This window comes from Pieris rapae, chromosome 17 (genome assembly GCF_905147795.1).
Source record: "Pieris rapae chromosome 17, ilPieRapa1.1, whole genome shotgun sequence".
In the NCBI taxonomy this organism is placed as follows: domain Eukaryota; kingdom Metazoa; phylum Arthropoda; class Insecta; order Lepidoptera; family Pieridae; genus Pieris; species Pieris rapae.
In genome coordinates, this window is record NC_059525.1 from 2404599 (window position 1) to 2425967 (window position 21369).

General features: G+C 32.2%; 3 protein-coding genes and 1 non-coding gene across 4 annotated transcripts; 1 reads left to right on the plus strand and 3 right to left on the minus strand.

The window, feature by feature from the left end:
- Positions 1-199: 199 nt before the first annotated feature.
- Positions 200-11896, minus strand: LOC111001213 (leucine--tRNA ligase, cytoplasmic). Its single transcript, XM_022270989.2, has 13 exons — positions 11765-11896; positions 11266-11472; positions 10793-11164; positions 10287-10531; positions 8779-9677; positions 7427-7685; positions 6580-6944; positions 5813-5957; positions 3746-3869; positions 2588-2842; positions 1715-1924; positions 1085-1319; positions 200-443 (listed from the first exon to the last, which is right to left on the minus strand). The coding sequence occupies exons 1-13, from the start codon at positions 11765-11767 to the stop codon at positions 235-237; spliced, it is 3528 nt and encodes a 1175-aa protein (XP_022126681.2). The 5' UTR covers positions 11768-11896; the 3' UTR covers positions 200-234.
- Positions 11897-12193: 297 nt separating this feature from the next.
- On the plus strand, positions 12194-17735 carry LOC111001234 (recombination repair protein 1). The gene is made up of 6 exons (XM_022271034.2): positions 12194-12349; positions 12846-13830; positions 14142-14303; positions 15241-15804; positions 16336-16516; positions 17202-17735. The coding sequence occupies exons 1-6, from the start codon at positions 12323-12325 to the stop codon at positions 17341-17343; spliced, it is 2061 nt and encodes a 686-aa protein (XP_022126726.2). The 5' UTR covers positions 12194-12322; the 3' UTR covers positions 17344-17735.
- On the minus strand, positions 16748-16819 carry Trnap-agg. The gene has a single exon. It is a non-coding gene; the product is annotated as a tRNA-Pro (tRNA).
- On the minus strand, positions 17726-21127 carry LOC111001235 (histone PARylation factor 1). Its single transcript, XM_022271035.2, has 5 exons — positions 20228-21127; positions 19300-19448; positions 18924-19153; positions 18323-18576; positions 17726-17895 (listed from the first exon to the last, which is right to left on the minus strand). Exons 1-5 carry the CDS (start codon positions 20783-20785, stop codon positions 17836-17838), a joined length of 1251 nt encoding a protein of 416 aa, XP_022126727.2. The 5' UTR covers positions 20786-21127; the 3' UTR covers positions 17726-17835.
- Between the last annotated feature and the right edge of the window lie 242 nt (positions 21128-21369).

The window sequence follows — 21369 nt, forward strand, 5'->3', positions numbered from 1 at the left end:
TTAAGAATTCGTACCTATGACCTCATTAAGAATTGAAGGCTTAAGCCAGCTTAACAAATTAAAATACTGTTAAATAAAACATTGTACCTTAGCAGTAAATGTAATTGTACTAGTAAATTTTACCATTTCTTACCACTTTTTTGAAGCATTGAAATCAATTAAATGCTACATTGAAAAGATTCACAAAATAAAACACATATTATAAAAATAAATAAATATATTTATTGAAAACAATCACTTATCATAAGTATACACAAACTGTAAGCCGACATCAATATTCTTTCCGTTCTGAACGAGTTCAATACGCGATGCGTCCACGTGTACGCGTATAACATCGCCATTGGCGAGTTCCGCGCATTTAGTCACGTGATCGCCGACTACTGGAATCTTGCGAGGTCCTAACGCTGGGTCAAGATAACGCCAAAGCTTTAGAGAACTTATATCTGAAAGTAAATAAACTTTTATTTTTCAGGATTTATTCAACTTAATTGAATATTTAAGTGACCAGGTGCTTTTCTCGTTCAATGAATAAGAATCACAACACAGCGATACTGAAAGCATTTAAGGCACACTGACAAATTTGTGAATTAATCAATTAATTATTATTATTAAATACTATGCAGGTTTAGTATATTGTATGGTTGTGTGTTGAAAATAGATTGTATTTTTAATTTAAAAAATTAAATAGTTATTTCGTATCATCCGAATCTAGTCATTTCAACATAAACTATACATTATCATTTACATATAAGACTGTAAAAAATACAGCGGGCTATTTTTAACGATGATAATAGATGGAGGTATTTAATATTTTTACCAAATTATTTCATGTAGTTTCAATTATAGTAAGTTGATAATGCTATTTTACTCATATTAATTACACAAAATTATTATTTAAATACAAACAAAACACAGGAAATGACCTTTAATCGCTTTTGCTCCTCACACACAATCAATACGAAGGAATCCTTAAGGAATATTTCCTATACATTTCATATTGTAAAAAAAGGCTTGAATATATCCTCTGAAAATCAGTGTTTCTAGTGACAAATGATCTTTGGTTTAATTTTAACCTTTAACTAACCTTTAATAGCCTTGATGTCTTTAGCGATCTTGGCTTTAATCTTCTCCACCGTGTCTCCGTCTACCAGGGTGACAGAAATGGTAAACAGTCCACTCAGTGGTGTGGGGTTGGTGAAGTTCACTGTGAGTCCAGGTTCCGCAATAAAGTTGACATGTGGACTACCAGGCGCACAGTCTTCTATCGTTTTTTCTGGAGTATCAGGACTGTCTGTATGCTTGACTTCGATTGCGTCAAGCTGTAATTCAGAAAAATATACGTAATCCAATTATTATAAAAAAACATTGTTTATATTCTGTAGTATTTTTTTGGGCCTAGGAAATATTTAACATACTTAAAATGTTACTAATGCGAATCTGAGCACTTTATCAAAATTTTCAAAGAATAATTTTGGTCCTTCGAGACAGACTAAGCTATAAAAAATCAACTTCTAAATATTCCAAGTAATTTGAATATTAAAATCGCATTAGAAATCGCATTTTCATCATTTGAATACAATTTAAATGTAGATTATTTTGAGCAAGCCGCTTGACATCTTTTGATATTTAACATTTTAACGCCGACATATTATTTCTTTCTGATAATATAAATAATTTATATAAATCAGTAAATATTTAGCATACAAATACTTACATCCAAAGTATTCAGCAGATATTGTTTGTTATCTTCAAGTAGTTGGGCCTCATCAAAGGGCAAAGCAACAGAGAGTGCTTCGGGGCCAATCTTTTGTAGATTATCTCTTGTGGCTTGAACGAATGGCATTACTCGTTTCATATATTTTTTTAGATCGTTTATAGCAGAAAGTTTTGTTGACAATACTTTGTTATCTGGGAGACCTGAAGGCTGCAATAATAATGATCTCATGTTTAGTATTTTCCAAGTCCGTGATGGTATTTATATATATAATATGTATAATATGTAACTGTGGTATAAAATAAACAGTTCTTTTTAATTTTATATTAATAAGCATTAAGAGAGTAGAATAGTAAGGTATTTGAATAATTTTCATATTATATAATATAACTTTGGCAATGTCAGCAAAAAACTAAGACGAAGCCTTTGATATGTTTTCTAACTTTCCATCAACTTCCAACTTTCGTCAATTCGACGAAAGGGTAAAAGCACACTGAAGTCTTAAATTGCTTTACACAATGTTTGAGGACACAATAACAAGCAAAATTAAAGACGTTATCTTTATTTGATTAATTTTTATAACAAGAGGAAGAGGGGGGGAGATAAATTGCAGTAAATCTGCTTCAGAAATACTTTAACGGCCCCTTCATACAGATACCGGCAAACTTCTTAAGCATTACACAACCAAAAAACACAAGGGAGTGGGGGAAAGTTTGCGCATCGGACACAAACGTCAACGCGATCGACACGTCACTCTCCCGCCATCGCGCATCACTTTTATTCAAGATGTTTGCCGGTATCAATACGACATACTTTTTTGTATGAATGACGTGTGTACGTATCGGATCCGCCTGTAGCAGTATAAATAATTACCCCATTCAACTCCTTGAGCGTACTCAAAATGATATGTTGCCATTTCGGGTACTCTTTAGCGACCCATATCACCGCCTTATTCGGCTTCCGCTCCGGTTTGGGCGCTTCGCCCTTTTTAGGCTTCCGGACTGCGCAGTGATTCTTGAGGTAGATACGGAAGGAATGGGCGGCCTCCATTAAATAGTTACTGGCTTTCATTGCCACTATATCAATTTCACCCGCTACGGGCCAGCGAGCGTGGAGAATACTTGTTTTCTGTAAGGATTTTTTTATTATATGGCCATATAATTAACTTGCAAGTCCGTAGAAGAATTTATAAGCATATATATTACAAAATAATACAATATATTTTTTATAGAACAGGGGGCAAACGGCTCACTTGATGGTAAGTGATGCCGCCGCCCATGGACACTCAATGCCAGAGGGGTTCGCGAGTGCATTGCCGGCCCTTTAAGAATTTGTGCGCTTGAAGGACCTTAAGTCGAATTGGTTCGGAAATACTTCTGTGGACAGCAAGTTCCACAAAGCGAACTTTATAATTATTTTTTACACACATTACTAGTAATGTAAATTTACAATTAATTTCATTTATTTTTTTGACGTTGTTAAGTGAACATGTTTACCTATATGAATAAAGATATTTTTGAGTTTGAGTTTACTATGTTATCATTCGACATTAATAACAACAACTCTCAAACAGAAAAGCATGGGTGTTGATTCTGTTATAAGGACTTTTACTGGCATTTAGATAACTGAAAATAAATTCTATAATCAAGATTATAACATACGGAGCTGGCATCATTCTCTTGTTTACGAGTTTCTTTGCATAATAATAATACATATCTGCATAAGAGTGAGACAAACCTATTGTCGTGTGATATGACATAAGTTTTTTGATTGAGTTATATACATGTACTTTATTTACATGTAATTTTTAAAATATTTACGAACCAATTCATATTGCGGTCCTCGAATAGAGTACCAATTCTTTTCTTTCAATTCTTCCTTTTGAATTTTGAGTATTAGATAAAAATATCTATCTATTTAAGACACAATTCGTTTGGATAATAATATCAACTGTATAAATGTGTTTTTGTAAATTGTGTTATTTCAAGGTATTTATGAGGCAAATATAAGAAACAAGATCATTACACTTACATGTTCAAGCAACTCCCAGACGTGTTCAGCGACGTGAGGGCATACGGGAGACATCAAAAGTGCTTGGGTCTCTATATAACGGGTCACCAACTCCGCGTGCATACCGCCTTCCGAACATAACTCCCTAGTACCATACAAAAACTAAGTATCGTAATAAAAATATTTCTACGACCTCTAAACCGTTTTCATTATGATTATGGAGCAATAAAAAAAGGTACAAAAAGGCTTAGGTAGCAGGTTATTTTAAGGGAAGTATTTCGTTGAAGTATTATAGTATATTTCATTACAAGTGCGGAAAGCCTGTCATTGCAACGAGTTCCGACGAATGTCTACCCGAGCCGAGGCGCAGCGGAAGGTGAGGGTTGACAGTCGGAACAAGTTGCAATGACGGTACCGCACGTGTACTGAACGACTATTTTTAATACAGTTGCGAAAAAATAAAGCAATTTAATTAAACTATTTGCTTTTTTTCTATTCTCTCTACGGAATAAATTCGTTGCACGTAGATATGTAGCGACTTATATGTTCCCGGTAAATTGTTGTCCGAAGCATTTTATGCAATTATACTGCGTTCGGGTGGTATACATTCAAATAAAATATCGTCGAAATTACTCATTTGTAATCACATGTACATCAAGTGCAACAAATAACTCAACTCGAAAGAACATTTTTGGAAAATGGCGCCAACCGCAAAGAATATGAGCAAAGTTTGTTTTTTCTTTTGTTCACCCATTCTGGGTAGGCAAAGGGAACTTGGCCCATACAGCCAATTCTTCAGTAGACTATTTTTATTGAAAGAAAACCAAATCTAACTCATTGAGTCCAATCATTAAATCTGATATTTAAACAAATAGCTATAGCTTCTTTTTAAAATATTTGCATGAATCATAAAAACTTCTGTGATTTTTTTTAGTAAAAACTTCATGGTTAGTTTTTTCTTTTTAATATTTTTTTTATTGATATGAAATATAATAAACCTAACCTAACTTATAGAATCTAATTATTAGTAAACTTTTTAAAAATACGTATTTGCATATATTATAAAATTCTTTTTAATATTTTTTTAATTGATATGAAATGAAAAGAAACCTAATCGACCTTATTGAATCCAATTATTATAATATTTAGAAATCATATATCATAAAAACTTCTATGAATCTTTTTAATAAAACCTTCGTGGTTGGTTTTTTCTTTTTAATACACATTGTTTTGACAGTTGGCAAAGAAAACGCACGAGTGCGGGAATGGCAAAGAAAAAAGCACAAGTGTGTAATAGCCCACTTTCCGAACGCTATACCTCCCTGCAATATGCCACTTTTTGAGCAACTGTATTAAAAATATAATTTTCGTTACGGCGAGTTAGGTAAAGAATTTCCAAACATTGCGTGACGTCATACTTGAACGCTCCCTAATGTGCTGTAACGAAGAGCGATGGAACGATGTATGATAGGGAAAACAAGAAGAGACAAAATAAAGAATACAGTATTAAGGAAAATAACAGTGGTAACAGATGTTACAATAACGATCAAGAAGCTAAAGTGGAAATGGGTGGGACACATCGCAAGACGTACAGAAAAGTGGAGCAAAAAACTGCTTAACTGGTGCCCAAGGTACAGCAAGCGCAAAAGAGGGAGACAACTGAGAAGGTGGATTGACCACATTAAAGAAACGGCAGGTGGTACATGGCAGAGAGTGGCACAGTGCAGAGAGGAATGGCGGGATTTGGAGGAGGCCTTTGCCAAAAAAGGGCACACAGATGCACCAGAATTAGATTAAAATGAAAATTTGTTTAAATGTATATAAAATATATAATGTAAAATGTATCTGAATAAAGGCTATTATTATTATTATTATTAATGTGCTGTAAGTAATACAGTAGCAAAAATATGTTTGTATAAAAACGCAGAGAACTTATATTAGGTGGGCTAGTAATCATACAATTTTGCGATACGTTTGTCTTAAGTATCAAATTTATTATATATAAAAAATATAGAATAAAAAGCAAAGTCGTAAAACGTATAAAAAACATAACAATAAAACCTTGGCGTAATATCATAATAAACTCACCTGTATTTATCTCTAGCCGCTTGAAGCTCAAAGAATCCCGTCTTCAAAGCTTCCTTGAAGAGGACTTTACTATAATTCTCGTCAGTCTGTTGAATAAGAGTGTTCATTTCACTTGTGAACACCTTGTCATGGAAGTTGTAGTCACCTAGAAAATTTCTAACGCCTTTAAATTTCTATTTTTATAAGATATTTTTTATTAAATTTATTTTGATTTAAGTTTTCAGAAACGTCTTAACAAAAATAGGAAAAAAGAACAAAGTACATTACAAACAAGAATTATTAAATTTAATTACTTCAACTATTTAATTAAAATGAGTTAATGTAGCCATAAAATACAAAAGTTAATTGTCTATGTTAATTGGTTAGGTCTATGGTAAGAGTTTGTGCCGTTCACGTTTATAGTAGTCTGTGCTCATCCATGTTAGGGTTTTAGTCTTAAGTCAGTAATCTCAACTTGATGATAACCTCCAAATTTAGTGGGAATCAAGTTATCGTGGGAGTACTTTATCAAAAAAATTTTTTCTCAAAAACGCAAGATTCTACATAATTTATATTAAGCCTAGAATACAAGTAATATAAACTCCATAACTATCAAAAATCTATATAAGTAACTTAAGATGCATATACATTTTATACTACTTGAATGTATTTTTTGATGCATATTTGAAATTACCTCTTAAATCATACAACAAAAATTTTGATTTAAAATAAGCTAATACCATTTAAACAATGTTTGAACTTTAAACTTAAGGGCGTATATAACTTACCAGTTCTCAAACTAGATTTAATAGCGACCATCTCCTTCACCCATTCAATGAAAGTGTACAGCCTCAAAATGGCCGCATCAGCAGTACTTTCAACAAAATTGGCGTCTTCTATCGAATCTCCAGCATCGGCTAACGTTAGCCTCATACCATCAGCACTGAACTTGTCAAGAGATTCAGATAATGTCAGGAAATTTCCGTCTGATTTGGACATTTTGGCTGAGTTGAGTAAGAGGTGGCCATTGGCTCTTATTCCCTTTGGCCATTTATCCTCTTCTTTGTCCCAGATCGCACAATGAACGAATATGTAGTATGATAAATGGTTCTGTATTAGATCTTTACCGGATGTTCGCATATCGACCGGGTACCTATAAGTAAGTTTCAAACATTTCAAACATTACAACATTTTAACCAGTGTACCAACAAGTCTTAATACAGAAATTAAATATAAACGAAACTTTGTGACTTCATAAATAAAAAAAAACAATTACTTTGAATTATGAAAAATCAGTCGGTATTAAAAGAATAAACTCAAACTCAAAATATAGGTAACCAAGTACATATACATATTTTAATTTTATTGAATCTAAATTTACATTTACTACCAGTTCAAGGGTGTAAAGCGGGCAAGAAGAACCGGCAAGAAACTCTCCGCCACTCTTTTTAATCATACAAATTGTTTAAACTGAAGCAAATCAATCCCAAGTATTCATCATTTAAATATTCGTCAAATTTATGAAAAGCTTATTGCTTAATATTCGTTTAACGAGTTTTTATTTTATTCAGTGATATAAACTATAAAAATTTAATTTTATGAAAGCCACAATTAAATTAATTATTAAAATATTACCAGTAATTGAAAGACTTCTTCATAAGATCCAGAGAGCTCTTTGGAATCTTTGTATCTTTGGGAGCAGGTGCATCTTTGAAGAAAATATAATCCCATACTTCCATGGTCATCTGATCCGGTTTGATTTTTAGCGAGTTCTCGACGTTCCCTTTAAATGTGTTGCCTTGTAGGAAGTGTGCAATTGTGTAGTATGCATTGTATATAGTGGAGTCAGATAGCGACTCTATGACCCATTGCGTATCCCAAGGAAGCTTGGTACCTGTCAAAAAAAAAAAACATTATAAGCTGGAGCAGTTAAGTAAGTATAGATAGTACAATTCACGAAGACGCGCCCCCCCCACCAATTTTTGCTTGAGGGTATCGCGGGGTGCGGGGAGGGAGCGTGTGTACCGATTGAGTGTAATCGGTACATTGACGGAAGCTATAAACTTTATAGTATATGTGTATATAAACGGTTGGAAGGAACAGTGGGGCGAGTCTTCGTGGACTGCGCTATCTATAATTTAAGGATTTTCATTTGTTTTATATTAATATTTGAACTATAACTACTACGATATGATATATTATCTCTATATATAAATACAAATTCAAAAATCATTTATTCATGTTGGTAACATAATGTACACTTATGAACTAAAAAAAAAGAAATATACATTAAATGCTTCTAATTTTACATTAACTGCCAGTTCTCAAATCAAGAGCGTAGAACGGAAGAGAGGAACTGGGAATAAACTCTCCGCCACTCTTTTAAATTTCTCTATATAAAATTCTCGTGTCACAATGTTAGTTCCCATACTCCTGCGAAACGGTTCGACCGATTCTTATTATATATTCATTAGGTCTGAGAATCGGCTACTATCTATCTATCATGCCCCTAAGCGATAAGGGGTGTCCAGCCCAAAAATAGTTTTATTTTTTACACAAAATTTTTTGTTTTTTAATTTTTTTATGATACAACTTACAAAAATACATACAACCCTTAATTTTCACTCATATACAGGTTAAACCCTATTTTTTATTAGTTAATTAAAAACTAATAACATGAACTCGAGGCTCATATAGAGAAAAATTCAGAACAACCTAAAGTTTTCGTTCCGGAAAACCAAACAGTCTCTGCGGTAGCATAATAAAATGTTCCATATTGGTATGTACTAAAAAGGTGGGCTAGGCATATAGGAGAAACTAAGTTCGCGGAGGCAGCTAAGCTAAACATAAAATTTGAATATTCAAAAATATTACTACCACGGTCCAATACTTAATACGAATATTCTAAGAATTGATGACATAGGCTCTAGAAATGAAAATATCAAATATATAATAAAATATCTATGAAATAAATTTAAGGCACTCACCAAGTCCATAAGTTCTAGAGCATGCATATTCATGAAGCCACTTAATAGTTCCAGATAAGTTCTTTCGAACTTCATCGTGGAATGTATTCATAGCGGCTAATGCTTTCTCAGCCTGAGCCTTCCACTCTTTATCACCATAATCAAGATACCATTGATCACATAAAGCGACCACACATTCATCACCCGACCTTGAAATAATTGTCTTTTCCGGCTCATAATAGATCACAGCACCACCTTCATTCACCAGCTGATTCTGAATATTCTTCTTAACATCCTGTATCTTTTTTCCCTTAAATTCACCAACAAGTAGTACACCATCATAAAATCCTTTTAAGTAAACCATGTCCTTTGCCTGATTCAGCTTTTCTCTATCATTTTGACTTTGAATCTTCAGCTGATCATAAACATAAACAGCGGACATGTTACCATATTCAGGAATTTCTAAAACTGGTACAGGTTTGAATGGGAGAACCATATCATCTTGTATATTGTATTTTTCCCGGAATGCTGCTTTTTTCTGTAAGTCAACAAGGGCGGCATAGTCATCTGGGGAGTCAGATGGTACACTTGATACAATTCCAGTTCCCTTATCAGCTTTTATGGTCAACATTGGTAGCGAATAGATCTTTGAATAGCTGGTAAAGGGTGCTTTTAGGGCCACACCTAATAGATCTTTTCCTGCTATTTCTTTAAGAACATTAACAACACCATCATCTTTTGTAAAACCTTGGTATGACATGTTTCTTGCAGCCCTTTGTGTGCAAATAAAAATACCATTCTTGACAGTCTCAAAAGCAATGTACTTGTGATCTGGATGGATCCAACAATTAGTTTGACCATACATTGTTTCAGGCCGTAAGGTGGCAGTAACAAATTTAGTTTTCTTCCCCTTAAAACACCTATAAAACAAATATATAAGACAAACAAAATAATAATAACTTGTGTTCAAAATATTCGATTTTTTTTTTTATAATAATACAGTCAACCATGTAATGTACACTGACTTAATTAAAAACTTTATATTAATTAAAAACAAAGGTTCAAGCAGAATTCTATTGTATTAGGTACTTAATAACAACATCATCAGCTGTTAGGGCTATTGGTTTTTTTCTAATTCTATCTGTATTAGTTATATTAAAAGTAAATTCTTTAAGATTTAGTTTATTGTTCCAGCATAATCCAAGTATTGTGGGGACACCGATTTATTAAACAAAGTTACTACTGGTGTGCTCGTAAACCTGTTACATTTACAAGTATTTATCATTTTGCTAAAATCATTCAATTATAAATAAAAAGTAATAGCTTTTTAGGTATTTACGTGAAGTGCAATAATCTGTTACTAGATCATCTAGGCATCTATGCTTGTATACAAATTGACAAGATATTTTCATGGGGAAAAGAAATCAAAGAATATACTACATATAGTAATTGCAAGCAGCAGCTAGTAACAAAAATCTGAATAATAAAATAATAAACCACAGCATATGTATCAAGATAAAGCAACTTACTTTAAAACCTCTGGTAATGGTTCTAAGACTTCCATCATTATAAGAGTATACTCTTGAGGCCCTGCACCTTCTCCTGAGCTCCTGTCATGGTCCATACAAGGTTGTTTGTCCAGTGGTGAGTAAATTGTATACCGTTTACCAAACATGATTTTGTTTCTATTTTTAAGGTGATAGAACTGCCATCTAACAAATGAGTCATAGAATGGATTTACATCAGTTGTAATAAACTTTCTCCTCCAGTCAACCTATTAACAAAAAATGTTTAACATTCACGTTAAATAGGCTTATAGGATATAAGTACTTGCTTTTCAAGCAGTCATGCAAATTAAAAAAATACAAGCAAATTCTAATATATGATTTACATCCATCACAGAAAACCATTATGATTAATTTGTTTCACCTATTTACTGATAATAAAAGGGATATTAATTAGCCTATAATACATAAAGACCTCTCCAAGAAATCCCACATTTATTAAGATCATACAACATTCTATGATAACTTACATGAAGACCCATTCTTTTCAAGTCTGCAACTGCCCTTGGTGGAAAATATTCCAGCCAGTATTGTTCATTGGCAAACTGCTTGATCTCTTCTTCAGGAATGCCAAGGCTTTGCATGATCTGCCACTGATATTTAGCTGATCCTGTCTTTGCCACTGCTTTACTTTTCTTTCCTTTGCTTTTGTCTTTAGGCACTGCATCCTCTTCAACTATAGGAGCATCATCTTCATCATCAGGAAATTGTGGGGGACAACCATAGACACTCATTTCTCTTTTAAGTTTATCTGCACAAGCTTTTATTGGCATACCAGTACAATGAAAGCCAAATGGAAATAATACTGCTTTGCCTTTAAGACGATAATATCTTGCTGCAAACTAATACAAATGGGAGAAAATATTATAGACAATCCTCAATAATTGACAGAGTAAAATGTAATTTTTATAAGTAACTCAGTATTTCTAAAAAGTTATCATACCTCACACTTTGAAAGTGAAAATGTGTGACCAAGATGTAAACGCCCATTCATATAAGGATAAGGAAATGTACAGAGGAATTTTTCTTGCTTTTCATCTTGAGGAACCTCGATATCAAAAATTTTCTCATCCTCCCATCGCTTTTGAATTTTCTTTTCTATTTCTTGTAAATATTCGACCTTGAAAGTACCCTTCCTGTCGAGGGTCGTCTGAAAAAATTATCATAAAAAATTATATTAACGTGATCATATGGATGATGAGACCTTATAGTAAATTCATGTAGACTCATTGTGATTGTGATGTGACTTTAATGATTTTATAATCACATATATATCTTCAGAAAAATTTTATAATGGTACAATTTTGACGTGAGCTTTAATTAAAAGGTTTTTTTAAGTATTATTCACATACTCAAAAAAACCGCTTAACCTCCTAAAAATAAATTTCTTTATGTAAAAAACTCTCGAAGTATACGGACCCAATAGCTATAAAATTTCTTACCATTTTCGATAAAAAAACTTCTTCGAAAGTAGTTTCTTATTCAGAATTTAAGTGAAATTTAAATTTTAAGTGGAGGACAAGAATCAACATATGATGATTTCTAATGACTGTCGAGTGTCGTGTCACCTTATCACCTATCATCTGTTGCAGTCATCACTGTTACCACAGACGATTCAATAAGCCTTGCTAAAGAAAAATATTTAAGTGGTGGAATATAATATTATTAAATCCATGAATTTTCATTTATTCATCAATAGCTCAATTATTGACTTTAGGTTGTAGAAGTTGTAGAACTTGAGCTACTTAGTAGGAAGTATTAAGTAACGTTATGTCCTATCTCAAACATCACGGACGTTGTGCAGGTGAAGTTGTCGTTATCTGTAATAATTTATATTATAAAATTGGCGCCAGCAACCGTGGTTGTTGTCAACGTCAATTTGAATATTATCTAAAACTTAGCTCGTTTCCGCCTTGTTCGACGCATTAGCCGGGATCGCCGGGTGCTATATTTATTAAAATTCGTGTAATTAGGGATTATTTCCATTATATTTCCCTACTATGGCTCCACGAACAGCAAAAGCAAAGGTAAGTTTAAGTATAGATTGAGTATTCTAAGTTTTAAATTTATAGTATAGCACGTTGTTTGTTTGCTGCCATGAACTGGTTTTGCTTTGTTAACGACAAGTATCTATTCAAATGCTTATAAAATGTGGCCAAATTTGGTGATCTATTTTAGTTGACAAACTAGTTGCTTTTACGTTTCAACACAAATGTTCAAAAGTAACAATTGAGCATTTATGCCCCTCTGCAAAAAGCCCGCGTGCTAGGTCACAACGGTTCGTTATTTATCTGTTTGGCGCTTAAATTCTTCTCGTTTATACACAGCTTAACTACTACTCTAATACGTTTTTCCTTACTAGATAAAAATGAAATCAGAGTAATTGTAAATGTAGCATACATGTTTAAGTGTATGTAACCATTTGCGTAGTTGTTTAAAAATGTGAAATCGTTATCTATTTAAAATCATATAGGTAGTACAAAACATAAGATATCGCTAATATAATTTTTTGGCATATTACAGAAAGTAGCAGAGATCAAAGCTTCTGTAAGTGAAGCACCAAAAAACAGAAGAGGAAAAGCTAAAAATGAACCTCAAGAAGATGAAAAAACTGAAATAGTAGAAAAAAAAACTAATAGACGTGGAAAAAAAATTGAAAACTATGATGAAGAATTGAATGGAGCTGATGAGATATCTGAACCACCAACAAAGAAAGGTAGGGGTAAAAAAAATGCAGCAAGTATAGAAGACAAACCTGATAAAATTGATGATAAATCAGCAAAAGAGTCTGGAACTCCAGCTGAAGAAAATGATGGCAATGAGGATGCTAATGGTCATTCTGAAGATGAAATAACTGCTCCTGCCAAGGGTAGAAAAAAGGCAACTAAGAAAGAAACTGTAATCAAACCTATTGAAACTTCCAAGCCAAAAGCAAAACAAGGAAGTGTTGAGCCAGAAGAAAAAGATGATGAGGAAAAACCAAGAGGAAGGGGTAGGGGGCGAAGAGCTGACCCTAAACCAGAATCTGATGAAGTCGAATCTGAATCAGTAGAACAGCCAGCTAAAGGTCGTAAAAAAGTACCAACAAAGAATGAAAAAGATGCAGCTAAAGCAGCTAAGGAAGAAGAAAAGGCTGCAAAAGCTGCAGCGAAAGATGCAGAAAAGGCTGCCAAAGATGCAGAAAAAGCCGCTAAAACTGCTGCAAAGGAAGCCGAAAAGGCATCAAAATTAGCTGCAAAAGAAGCTGAAAAGGCTGCAAAGATGGCAGCAAAAGAAGCTGAAAAGGCTGCCAAACTTGTGGCTAAAGAGACAGAAAAAGCTGCAGACAAAGAGACTAAAGACACTGAAAGCAGTGAAGAGGCTGCTGAACCTGACGCAGACAACAGTAATGACAAAGACAGTGAAGCTAAAGCCAATGCTGAGCCAAAAAAAGGCAAAAAAGGAAAAGGTAAACCCAAAGAAGAAAACAATGATTTAAAAGAAGAAAAGGAGTCGGAAAGTGAAAAAGGTTGGTATGCATAAGCGATACATATTATATAAATCACATTACAAAATTTCTTATGATATTTTCCTATTTTAGGAACAAATTTTTTCAAATTGCATTTTCAAAATTTGTGGAGTACAGGTCTAAAGTTTTTAATAAAAACAAGTGAACCATTTGATTAAGCTTACTGAACCCCAATGTAGAATTTAATAGAATGCATTGTTGCTGGAATAAAAAAAAATATTTATGTCAAAGTTGTTTCAAAAAAATATGTGATGAAAATACTTTTCATTAATATTATTTAAAAAAAAAACCAACATTTATTAATCTTTTAGGAGATTCGAAAGAAGATCAGGAAATGGAAGTAGATGATACAAAGCCAGCAAAATCCAAACGTGGACAAAAGAAAGTTGTTGAAAAGACCGAAGTAGAGGAAGAATCTCCTGACACAGGAGAACCCAATACTAAACGCCGACGCAAGACTCCTGAAGACAAGGGTAATTAGCTTTATTTAAATACGTTATCTTTTAGGATTCCCCTTTCTTTATAATTTAGTAATTGCTGACTTGCACAATGTTTTTAAACTAAGTAGGATTATTACTAAGCTGTTAATTTTTGATTCAGTTATGTGAGGGATGTCATAGACTTTCCATCGGCAAAGGATTGTAGACTTACACTGTTGTATCATATAACTGACATTAATTTTATTTTGTATTATGATGATTAAGTGGATTCATTTATTTTTAAATAAACATTTTTCCAAAATTATTATTTTATTTATTTTAATACCTTTGCTTATTTATTTGGTTTTTGGGTATAATTGGCTGAATATGAGGTTGGGTATTTATTAAGATATGCTAGTTATATCAGTTATGTTGCATGTTTGTAATATGTTATTCCTGAAACATAACCTTGATTATTTAAACTCTGTTTTTGAGATAGTAAGTAACTTGACTTGAAAATGTCTTATCTTACCATTCTTATGAAGTATAATATTTTATGTATATTTCTAGTATCTTAGATTATATTGTTCCATTTGCTTAAATTATTTATTTTTGGGGTAGGTTCCTATTAAACAAGGCTATTCAAATAATATAGTGTCTATTAAAACAGCAGTAAATTTGTATAGCTTCTAATTACAATTTACTCTGAGGATGAAAGAAAGAAGTTACAGGTAAGGAAATTCATAAAAAAGTTACACTACTTACAAATTTATAAAAGTTTTAAGTGGTCTTCGAAATTTTATACAAATTAATTATCTGCTCCTATCTACTAGTATTTATATAAGTGTTTACTTGCAAATATGTATTTGTTTAATTGTAACCAATTATAACAAGAAAACGAACTGACAATCTATTTTAAGAGTGATGTGGAACTAACAACTGATGCATGTAAATAATTCACTCTAAAAATAAAGAGAGATTTCTTTTCCAGGCGGAGACACTAAAAAGAAAGTTAACAAATCTTCAACACAGTATGAGGATATAGATTTTTCTAGCTCATCCAAAAATAGTCTGGGAAAAGAATGGAATTTTAAAATATCCTGTTGGAATGTGGACGGAATCCGGGCTTGGCTAGGCAAGGGCGGCCTTGAATATATTAACTACGAAAAGCCAGATATTTTTTGTCTGCAAGAAATTAAATGTTCTCGTGACAAGCTTCCAGAAGAAGTGGCAAATGTTCCGGGCTACCACGCCTACTGGTTATGCAGTGATAAAGAGGGCTACGCTGGCGTAGGTATTTACACAGCAAAGTTAGCGATGAACGTACAATATGGCCTTGAAAATGAGGAATTCGATGACGAGGGCCGAATAATAACGGCTGAATACGAACAATTCTATTTAATTTGCACGTATGTACCGAACGCCGGACGAAAACTCGTAACATTAGATAAAAGACTAAAGTGGAATGAAGCGTTTAGAACACATGTAAAATCATTAGATGAAAAGAAACCAGTTATTATATGCGGAGATATGAATGTTTCACACAAGGAAATAGGTAATTTTTTTTAAACTTATATTTAACAAGTCTTAGGACGGTTAACACGAATAATTACTCTAAACAAACATTTAATTTAGTTTTTTATATAGTTTCCTTTAAAAAACTAATATAAATTTTACTAAACATATTTAAATTCTTTCAAGCTTATCTTTAAATATGGCTCATGTGAACGTAAGTTTCCAAATAGGTATAATTTAAATAGTGCTGAAATTAATTCTACTTTGACGACCTTGGATAAGTCTGAGCTATTCATATGATTTCCAACTACATGTGTATTTGCTATCTATGTATATTTTTTAATTAGTAATTTTTGTAATCTTGTATTACAATTTCTTTATAATTACGCTGGATTGATTTATATGCACAGTTTAGATACAGTAAGTTTTCTTTTATAAATCAAGTTGATGATAAGTTTCTTCAAGAACTTTCGTAATAATTTCAAACTGTCTGTCTCAGAAAAAGTTGCATTTGACAACTTTACCACATTGTACAAAAGAGGATTTTACGAATAATGTGTTAAAATCACAGATCTGACGAACCCTAAGAATAACAAAAGAAACGCGGGTTTCACGGACGAAGAACGCGCGGGAATGACTGAGCTTCTGTCTGATGGTTTTGTTGACACCTACCGCCATCTATACCCGGATAAAGCGAGTTCATACACTTTCTGGAGTTACATGTTTAATAGTCGGGCCAAGAATGTAGGATGGTAAGCATTAATCGATACCTATTTTTTTATATATTGATAAACTTACATTGTGGCTTATTTTTGCCTAAATCTGAATTATTTATTGAGGATATCCTTAATAACCTAAAATGTATGTGTTGCGTCATACGTTTTAAAAATGTAACAGTAAGTACATTGTCCATTCAAATCTCACTCACAATCATGTAGTAGGTGATCACAATTATGGTTAACTATGTTAAAAAAAAGATTTGCGGGCTCGTCCGGGATTTGAACCCGGGACCTCTCGCACCCTAAGCGAAAATCATACCCCTAGACCAACGAGCCGCTTGAAAGATTGCCTAAATTAACACACGTCTTGTGAGTCAGAACTTTCTAAATATAACGTCATGAAAGAGAATGTTTTGCAAGTTACGAAATCGTTATATAACTTCCATTACCTGGAGGTTCTGGTTTTTATATTTGGTAGTGTAGGTATGCTTTTAAAAGTACTATAAAACAGATTCAGACATATTTCCGCCTACATGCTCTACTGGGATGCTATTGACCTTTTAAAGATAACAAAAAAAACAAAACAATTAAGAAATTATCTTGTAACATTGTTTATATTACCTTCTTTTAAATCTCATTTGACCTGTCAACATTGGTTTGCATTGATAATTTTTTTACAAGCTTTTGTCATCTGATTATATTACAATTCTTTTTTCAGGCGTTTGGACTATTTCATAATGTCAGAAAGGCTAGCCTCAGCCCTTTGCGACAGCGTGATCAGAGACAAAGTATATGGAAGTGATCATTGTCCAATAACACTGTTTCTTCACCTCAGTAGTGCTGACAAACCTAAGGAATAGCTTTGTTACTCTTCTAAATCGAAAACTATTTTTCTATGACTGATTATATTTAGATTGTAAGACTGGTTTCTTATTTTCCGTTTAGTATAGGCCTTTAAAGATTTCTTTCACGGCTGTATATAATTAAAATCTTTCAATAATTGTTGTTTGATAATTCTTTCAAACTAATCCTTTAAAGGTCTTGTTTTTATATTGGTTTTTTTTGTAATCTTTTCATATATTTTGTAAGAAAATTTAATGTGAGTGAAAAAACGTGATAATACAAATGACATTGCCCTTGATAAGGTTACCTTTAGGCAATAAGCATTGTTTAAATAATAAACTTGACTTAATTCAAACACAATAGTATTTGTTATGTGTAAAAGGTCTAATAAAATTGGCATTGTTCTTTATAATTTATTTTATTTTAGCTTATAATTGTATCATACACACAAATTCAAAAAAAGTATTTGAGAATTAAATTCTTGTACTTTAAAATAACAAAATAATATATCACATTTTGTCTCCCCATAGTGCCATATATGGCCCTTTGCGACGGTATTTCATGTGAACCTGAAAATGAAATGCAAAGACTTAACATTCAATATTACATAATGCAACATTTTCTAAGCAAACAGCCAAATTTGGTGGTAATTATAATATGCATATTGCATATAACAATTACATAGTTTCCTATGAGTATAACAAAACTTGTTTTTATTATAATTTTGTCAATTAAAGATTAGAAGTTTGAAGAAAAAATGGTTTCATCTGTTAGAAGGATTCTTGAAAATTATAGGACAACATTTTCAAGATGTTTATTTTAAAGAGCATAAGGACATTCTCAGAATTTGGTACTAAGTAGATACAAAATTAGGAACTATCTTTATAAGATTACCTAATTGTTATTCTCACAAAGAGATTAAGCTTTGATAAATTAATTTGCAGGGTTTTAAAAAATATGATCATGTGGTTCCACAAAATGTTAACCAGAAATTACCTGAATAATTTTAGCAAACTCCTCACGCTTTAACAATGAATATGATGATGTTAATAGGCTCAAGGCACTGCTTTGCAGTTCCTTTAGTCCTGAACAAAACAATGCTACACCAGCCTCTAAGCCCGTTCCAAAATCACATTCATCTATTGCTATGCTTGAATATGTTATTAGAGGTTGTATTTCAGATAAAATTTTATTTTTCTCCTTATCTTCAGTTGCCTCTTCTAATTTTTTGAACAATTTCTTAATATTTGCTAAAATTGTAGTATTTATGATAATTTTTAAAATATTGATCTTGTATGGAACTATTGTTAGACACTTTATACAACTGAAGGAGAAATGTTATTTTTATATAATATATAAAAGAATGTTCTGATGTACAAGAGGGGTCCAAACGCAAGGTTATGGTAGACATTAACATATCTCAAAAACTACTGAACCCATTTGATAAATATTTGACTTTCCTCTAACATTCCAAGAAATTTGTGGACACATATATATATACACTAAAACTTTATAAAGGTCCAACTGATATTACCCCTCTTTTAAGTTTGTAAGAACTGATAAAAAGTATTATGTATAAAATAAAAACAAAACATACCATCTGTTTCCACTAACTTTCTGTAACCAAGCTGAGTCTTCTTATTATAAGGCACAACAATGCCAGCTCCATGAAAAGTCTTGCAAGTCATATTCTTGATTCGAGCTTTTTTATCATATTCTTCTATTGAGTAGCCATTGCTCTCAGCCCATTTTTTAACTTTCTCTGATAATTTCTGACAAGCAATAGACATAAAGGGTGATGATGATTTCTCATTTTGCAAAAACCAACTGAAATTAAAATAAATCTTTTACTGTTCTGTAATGCAAAGTTATACTATAGCTATCAAATTAAGTGTGATTCTCATTTAAGCAAGTGATGAGATGTTATGTGAGACCAAATAATATCAATATATGTATATGTTTTTTTTACTTACTAAACTGCACCAAAAATATTATCTGAGACAGGAGTTATTATGTAATCTTTAGCACTGTCATTTTTAGCCAAGAAAGTGGGCTTTTCCTTAGGATTATCTCTATAGTATCCTATATGTAATTCACTCTTCCCTTTTTTCTTTAAAATAGCCTGAAAACAAAATATTCAAATATACTTGCTTTGCTAATAGGCAGTATGTTAAGTCTTAACATGTCTGGGACTACGGAGACACCAAACCTTAATAGAATATTTTTTTAAGGCAAGTAGCCTTGTGCATTAGACACATCATGTGTGGGATTTTTATTTTAAGAGTTTCCTAATTACAGTGGTTTTCATTTATTACCTGCGTTGTAGCAACCTTTAGCAACATTTAGCTATAACAAAGTCCCTTCAATTGAAAGCATACTTTAATACATTATTCATGTGGCTATAGCCAGTTTAGATGTAACATTGAGTTTAGTGTAGCAATAATTTGTAATCAATTCCTAGAAATCCCATGCAGGTATCGCAACCGAATTCGAATTCGTCTGCCAGAGACACAAAAGTTAATTTCTTTCGGAAACATATTATATCTATCATATATGTTTACATTCACACAGCTGATCAGCAACTCTGGACTTTTAACTTATGTTTATAGATATCAGCTTAGTAGGTAAGCATTTAGTTTTCGGAGTTAAATTAATTGTTGAATTTCAAAAGGATATTCCAAGTTATTTTATTAATGTACCAGTGAAAAACTTATATCTGCAAATGTTATCAATAATATAAACTATACACATGTCTTTATCTCAACCATTGCTTGTAACAATTTCTGGGTATAACAACAATATTACAGTAAGAGATAATAATAGAGAAATCTACTATACATTAATACTTTCTTGTAAATGAAAAGTTATTGTGCAAGGTTAACTGAAAAAATATAAGTTTACCTGATATTCTGGTACATCATAAAAAAACCTCCAATGAACTAAGTACAAATCTTTATCTTCTAGTTTGGGTAATTTACCTAATAATAAATCAAAGGGCCCAATCATTTCCAAATTTACACTGGCCATTAAATGTTCAACTGACGATGATTCTTCATTTAAACACTCAAAAAATTTGAAGAAATCATCAGGCATTTCAACCTGAAAACATTCTTTGTATATATTATTATCAAATTCTTTACTGTAGAAAGTTAGATTGTCTAATTTTATTATACTCATAATGTCAATATGAGTTGCGGTGTTTACTGTCATGGTACCAGGAACTATTTCATCCGATTTGTCTTCTTGAAGATTACTGCAATTAGCAATAACCTTGATGTCAGTATTTTTTTTATGATATGGTTTGAAACGCTTGTTTGTTTTATCGTCTTTATTCTTAGCTTTTAGTTGTGGTGGGTGCTTGTATGTTTGGTGATGATCTGTATTTTTCTGATAACATTTTGCACCATATTTGCAAATAATCCTAGGATCTTGTTTATACTCCTTCCATTCGGCTGACATTGTATGTATGATTGAGGTAGATTAATGTATAGAATTAATCACAGGTACTTATTATAACAAAATACTTAACAAATCCTGCCAAAAATGTAATTTGGTGAGAATCCCGCACCACTTCATAAAAATTTGTGATAGATAGTAAAATCTTGACGAATTTTTTATGAATATTATTTTAACATTAAGTTAACCAAATAAGCATTAAATCATAAATAAATACGCAATAACGAATAGTAAATATTTCAGGAAAGTCACAGATCAGCACTTTGGGGATCATCAAATGGGTAATTGATAAAAATTCCAATTACTCTGCAGTCTGCACTCTTACTCGGCACCACAGATATCTACTGCTATATCTACTTGCTAGTCTACTTACTATAATTAAAAAGTAGCAAACTGTTAGTATCAATTTCTTTAGAAATTGCTAATTTTTATTAATATTTATTATTGTTAAGACTTTTCTTATTGATTTTTCTTTATCTGTAGTCAACAAGGTAAATCTATGCAATTGACATTGACCAACCGATAATGTCACTATAGTGTCAATTAATCAATTTGTCAATGGAGGCGAGGTAGTCCGTGCTAGTGGA

Excerpts from the sequence above, each read along its gene's own strand:
- LOC111001235 (XM_022271035.2), bottom strand. The coding sequence starts at position 20,785 with ATGTCAGCCGAATGGAAGGAGTATAAACAAGATCCTAGGATTATTTGC. Across the intron at positions 19,449-20,227 it reads ATGATGTACCAGAATATCAG|GCTATTTTAAAGAAAAAAGG; the intron begins GTAAACTTATAT and ends TTTTGTTTTCAG. Across the intron at positions 17,896-18,322 it reads AGTTTGCTAAAATTATTCAG|GTTCACATGAAATACCGTCG; the intron begins GTAATTTCTGGT and ends TTTCATTTTCAG.
- LOC111001234 (XM_022271034.2), top strand. The coding sequence starts at position 12,323 with ATGGCTCCACGAACAGCAAAAGCAAAG. Across the intron at positions 12,350-12,845 it reads CACGAACAGCAAAAGCAAAG|AAAGTAGCAGAGATCAAAGC; the intron begins GTAAGTTTAAGT and ends GGCATATTACAG. Across the intron at positions 13,831-14,141 it reads GGAGTCGGAAAGTGAAAAAG|GAGATTCGAAAGAAGATCAG; the intron begins GTTGGTATGCAT and ends TTAATCTTTTAG.
- LOC111001213 (XM_022270989.2), bottom strand. Across the intron at positions 11,165-11,265 it reads TTTCACTTTCAAAGTGTGAG|TTTGCAGCAAGATATTATCG; the intron begins GTATGATAACTT and ends CATTTGTATTAG. Across the intron at positions 1,925-2,587 it reads CGCTCAAGGAGTTGAATGGG|CCTTCAGGTCTCCCAGATAA; the intron begins GTAATTATTTAT and ends TTATTATTGCAG.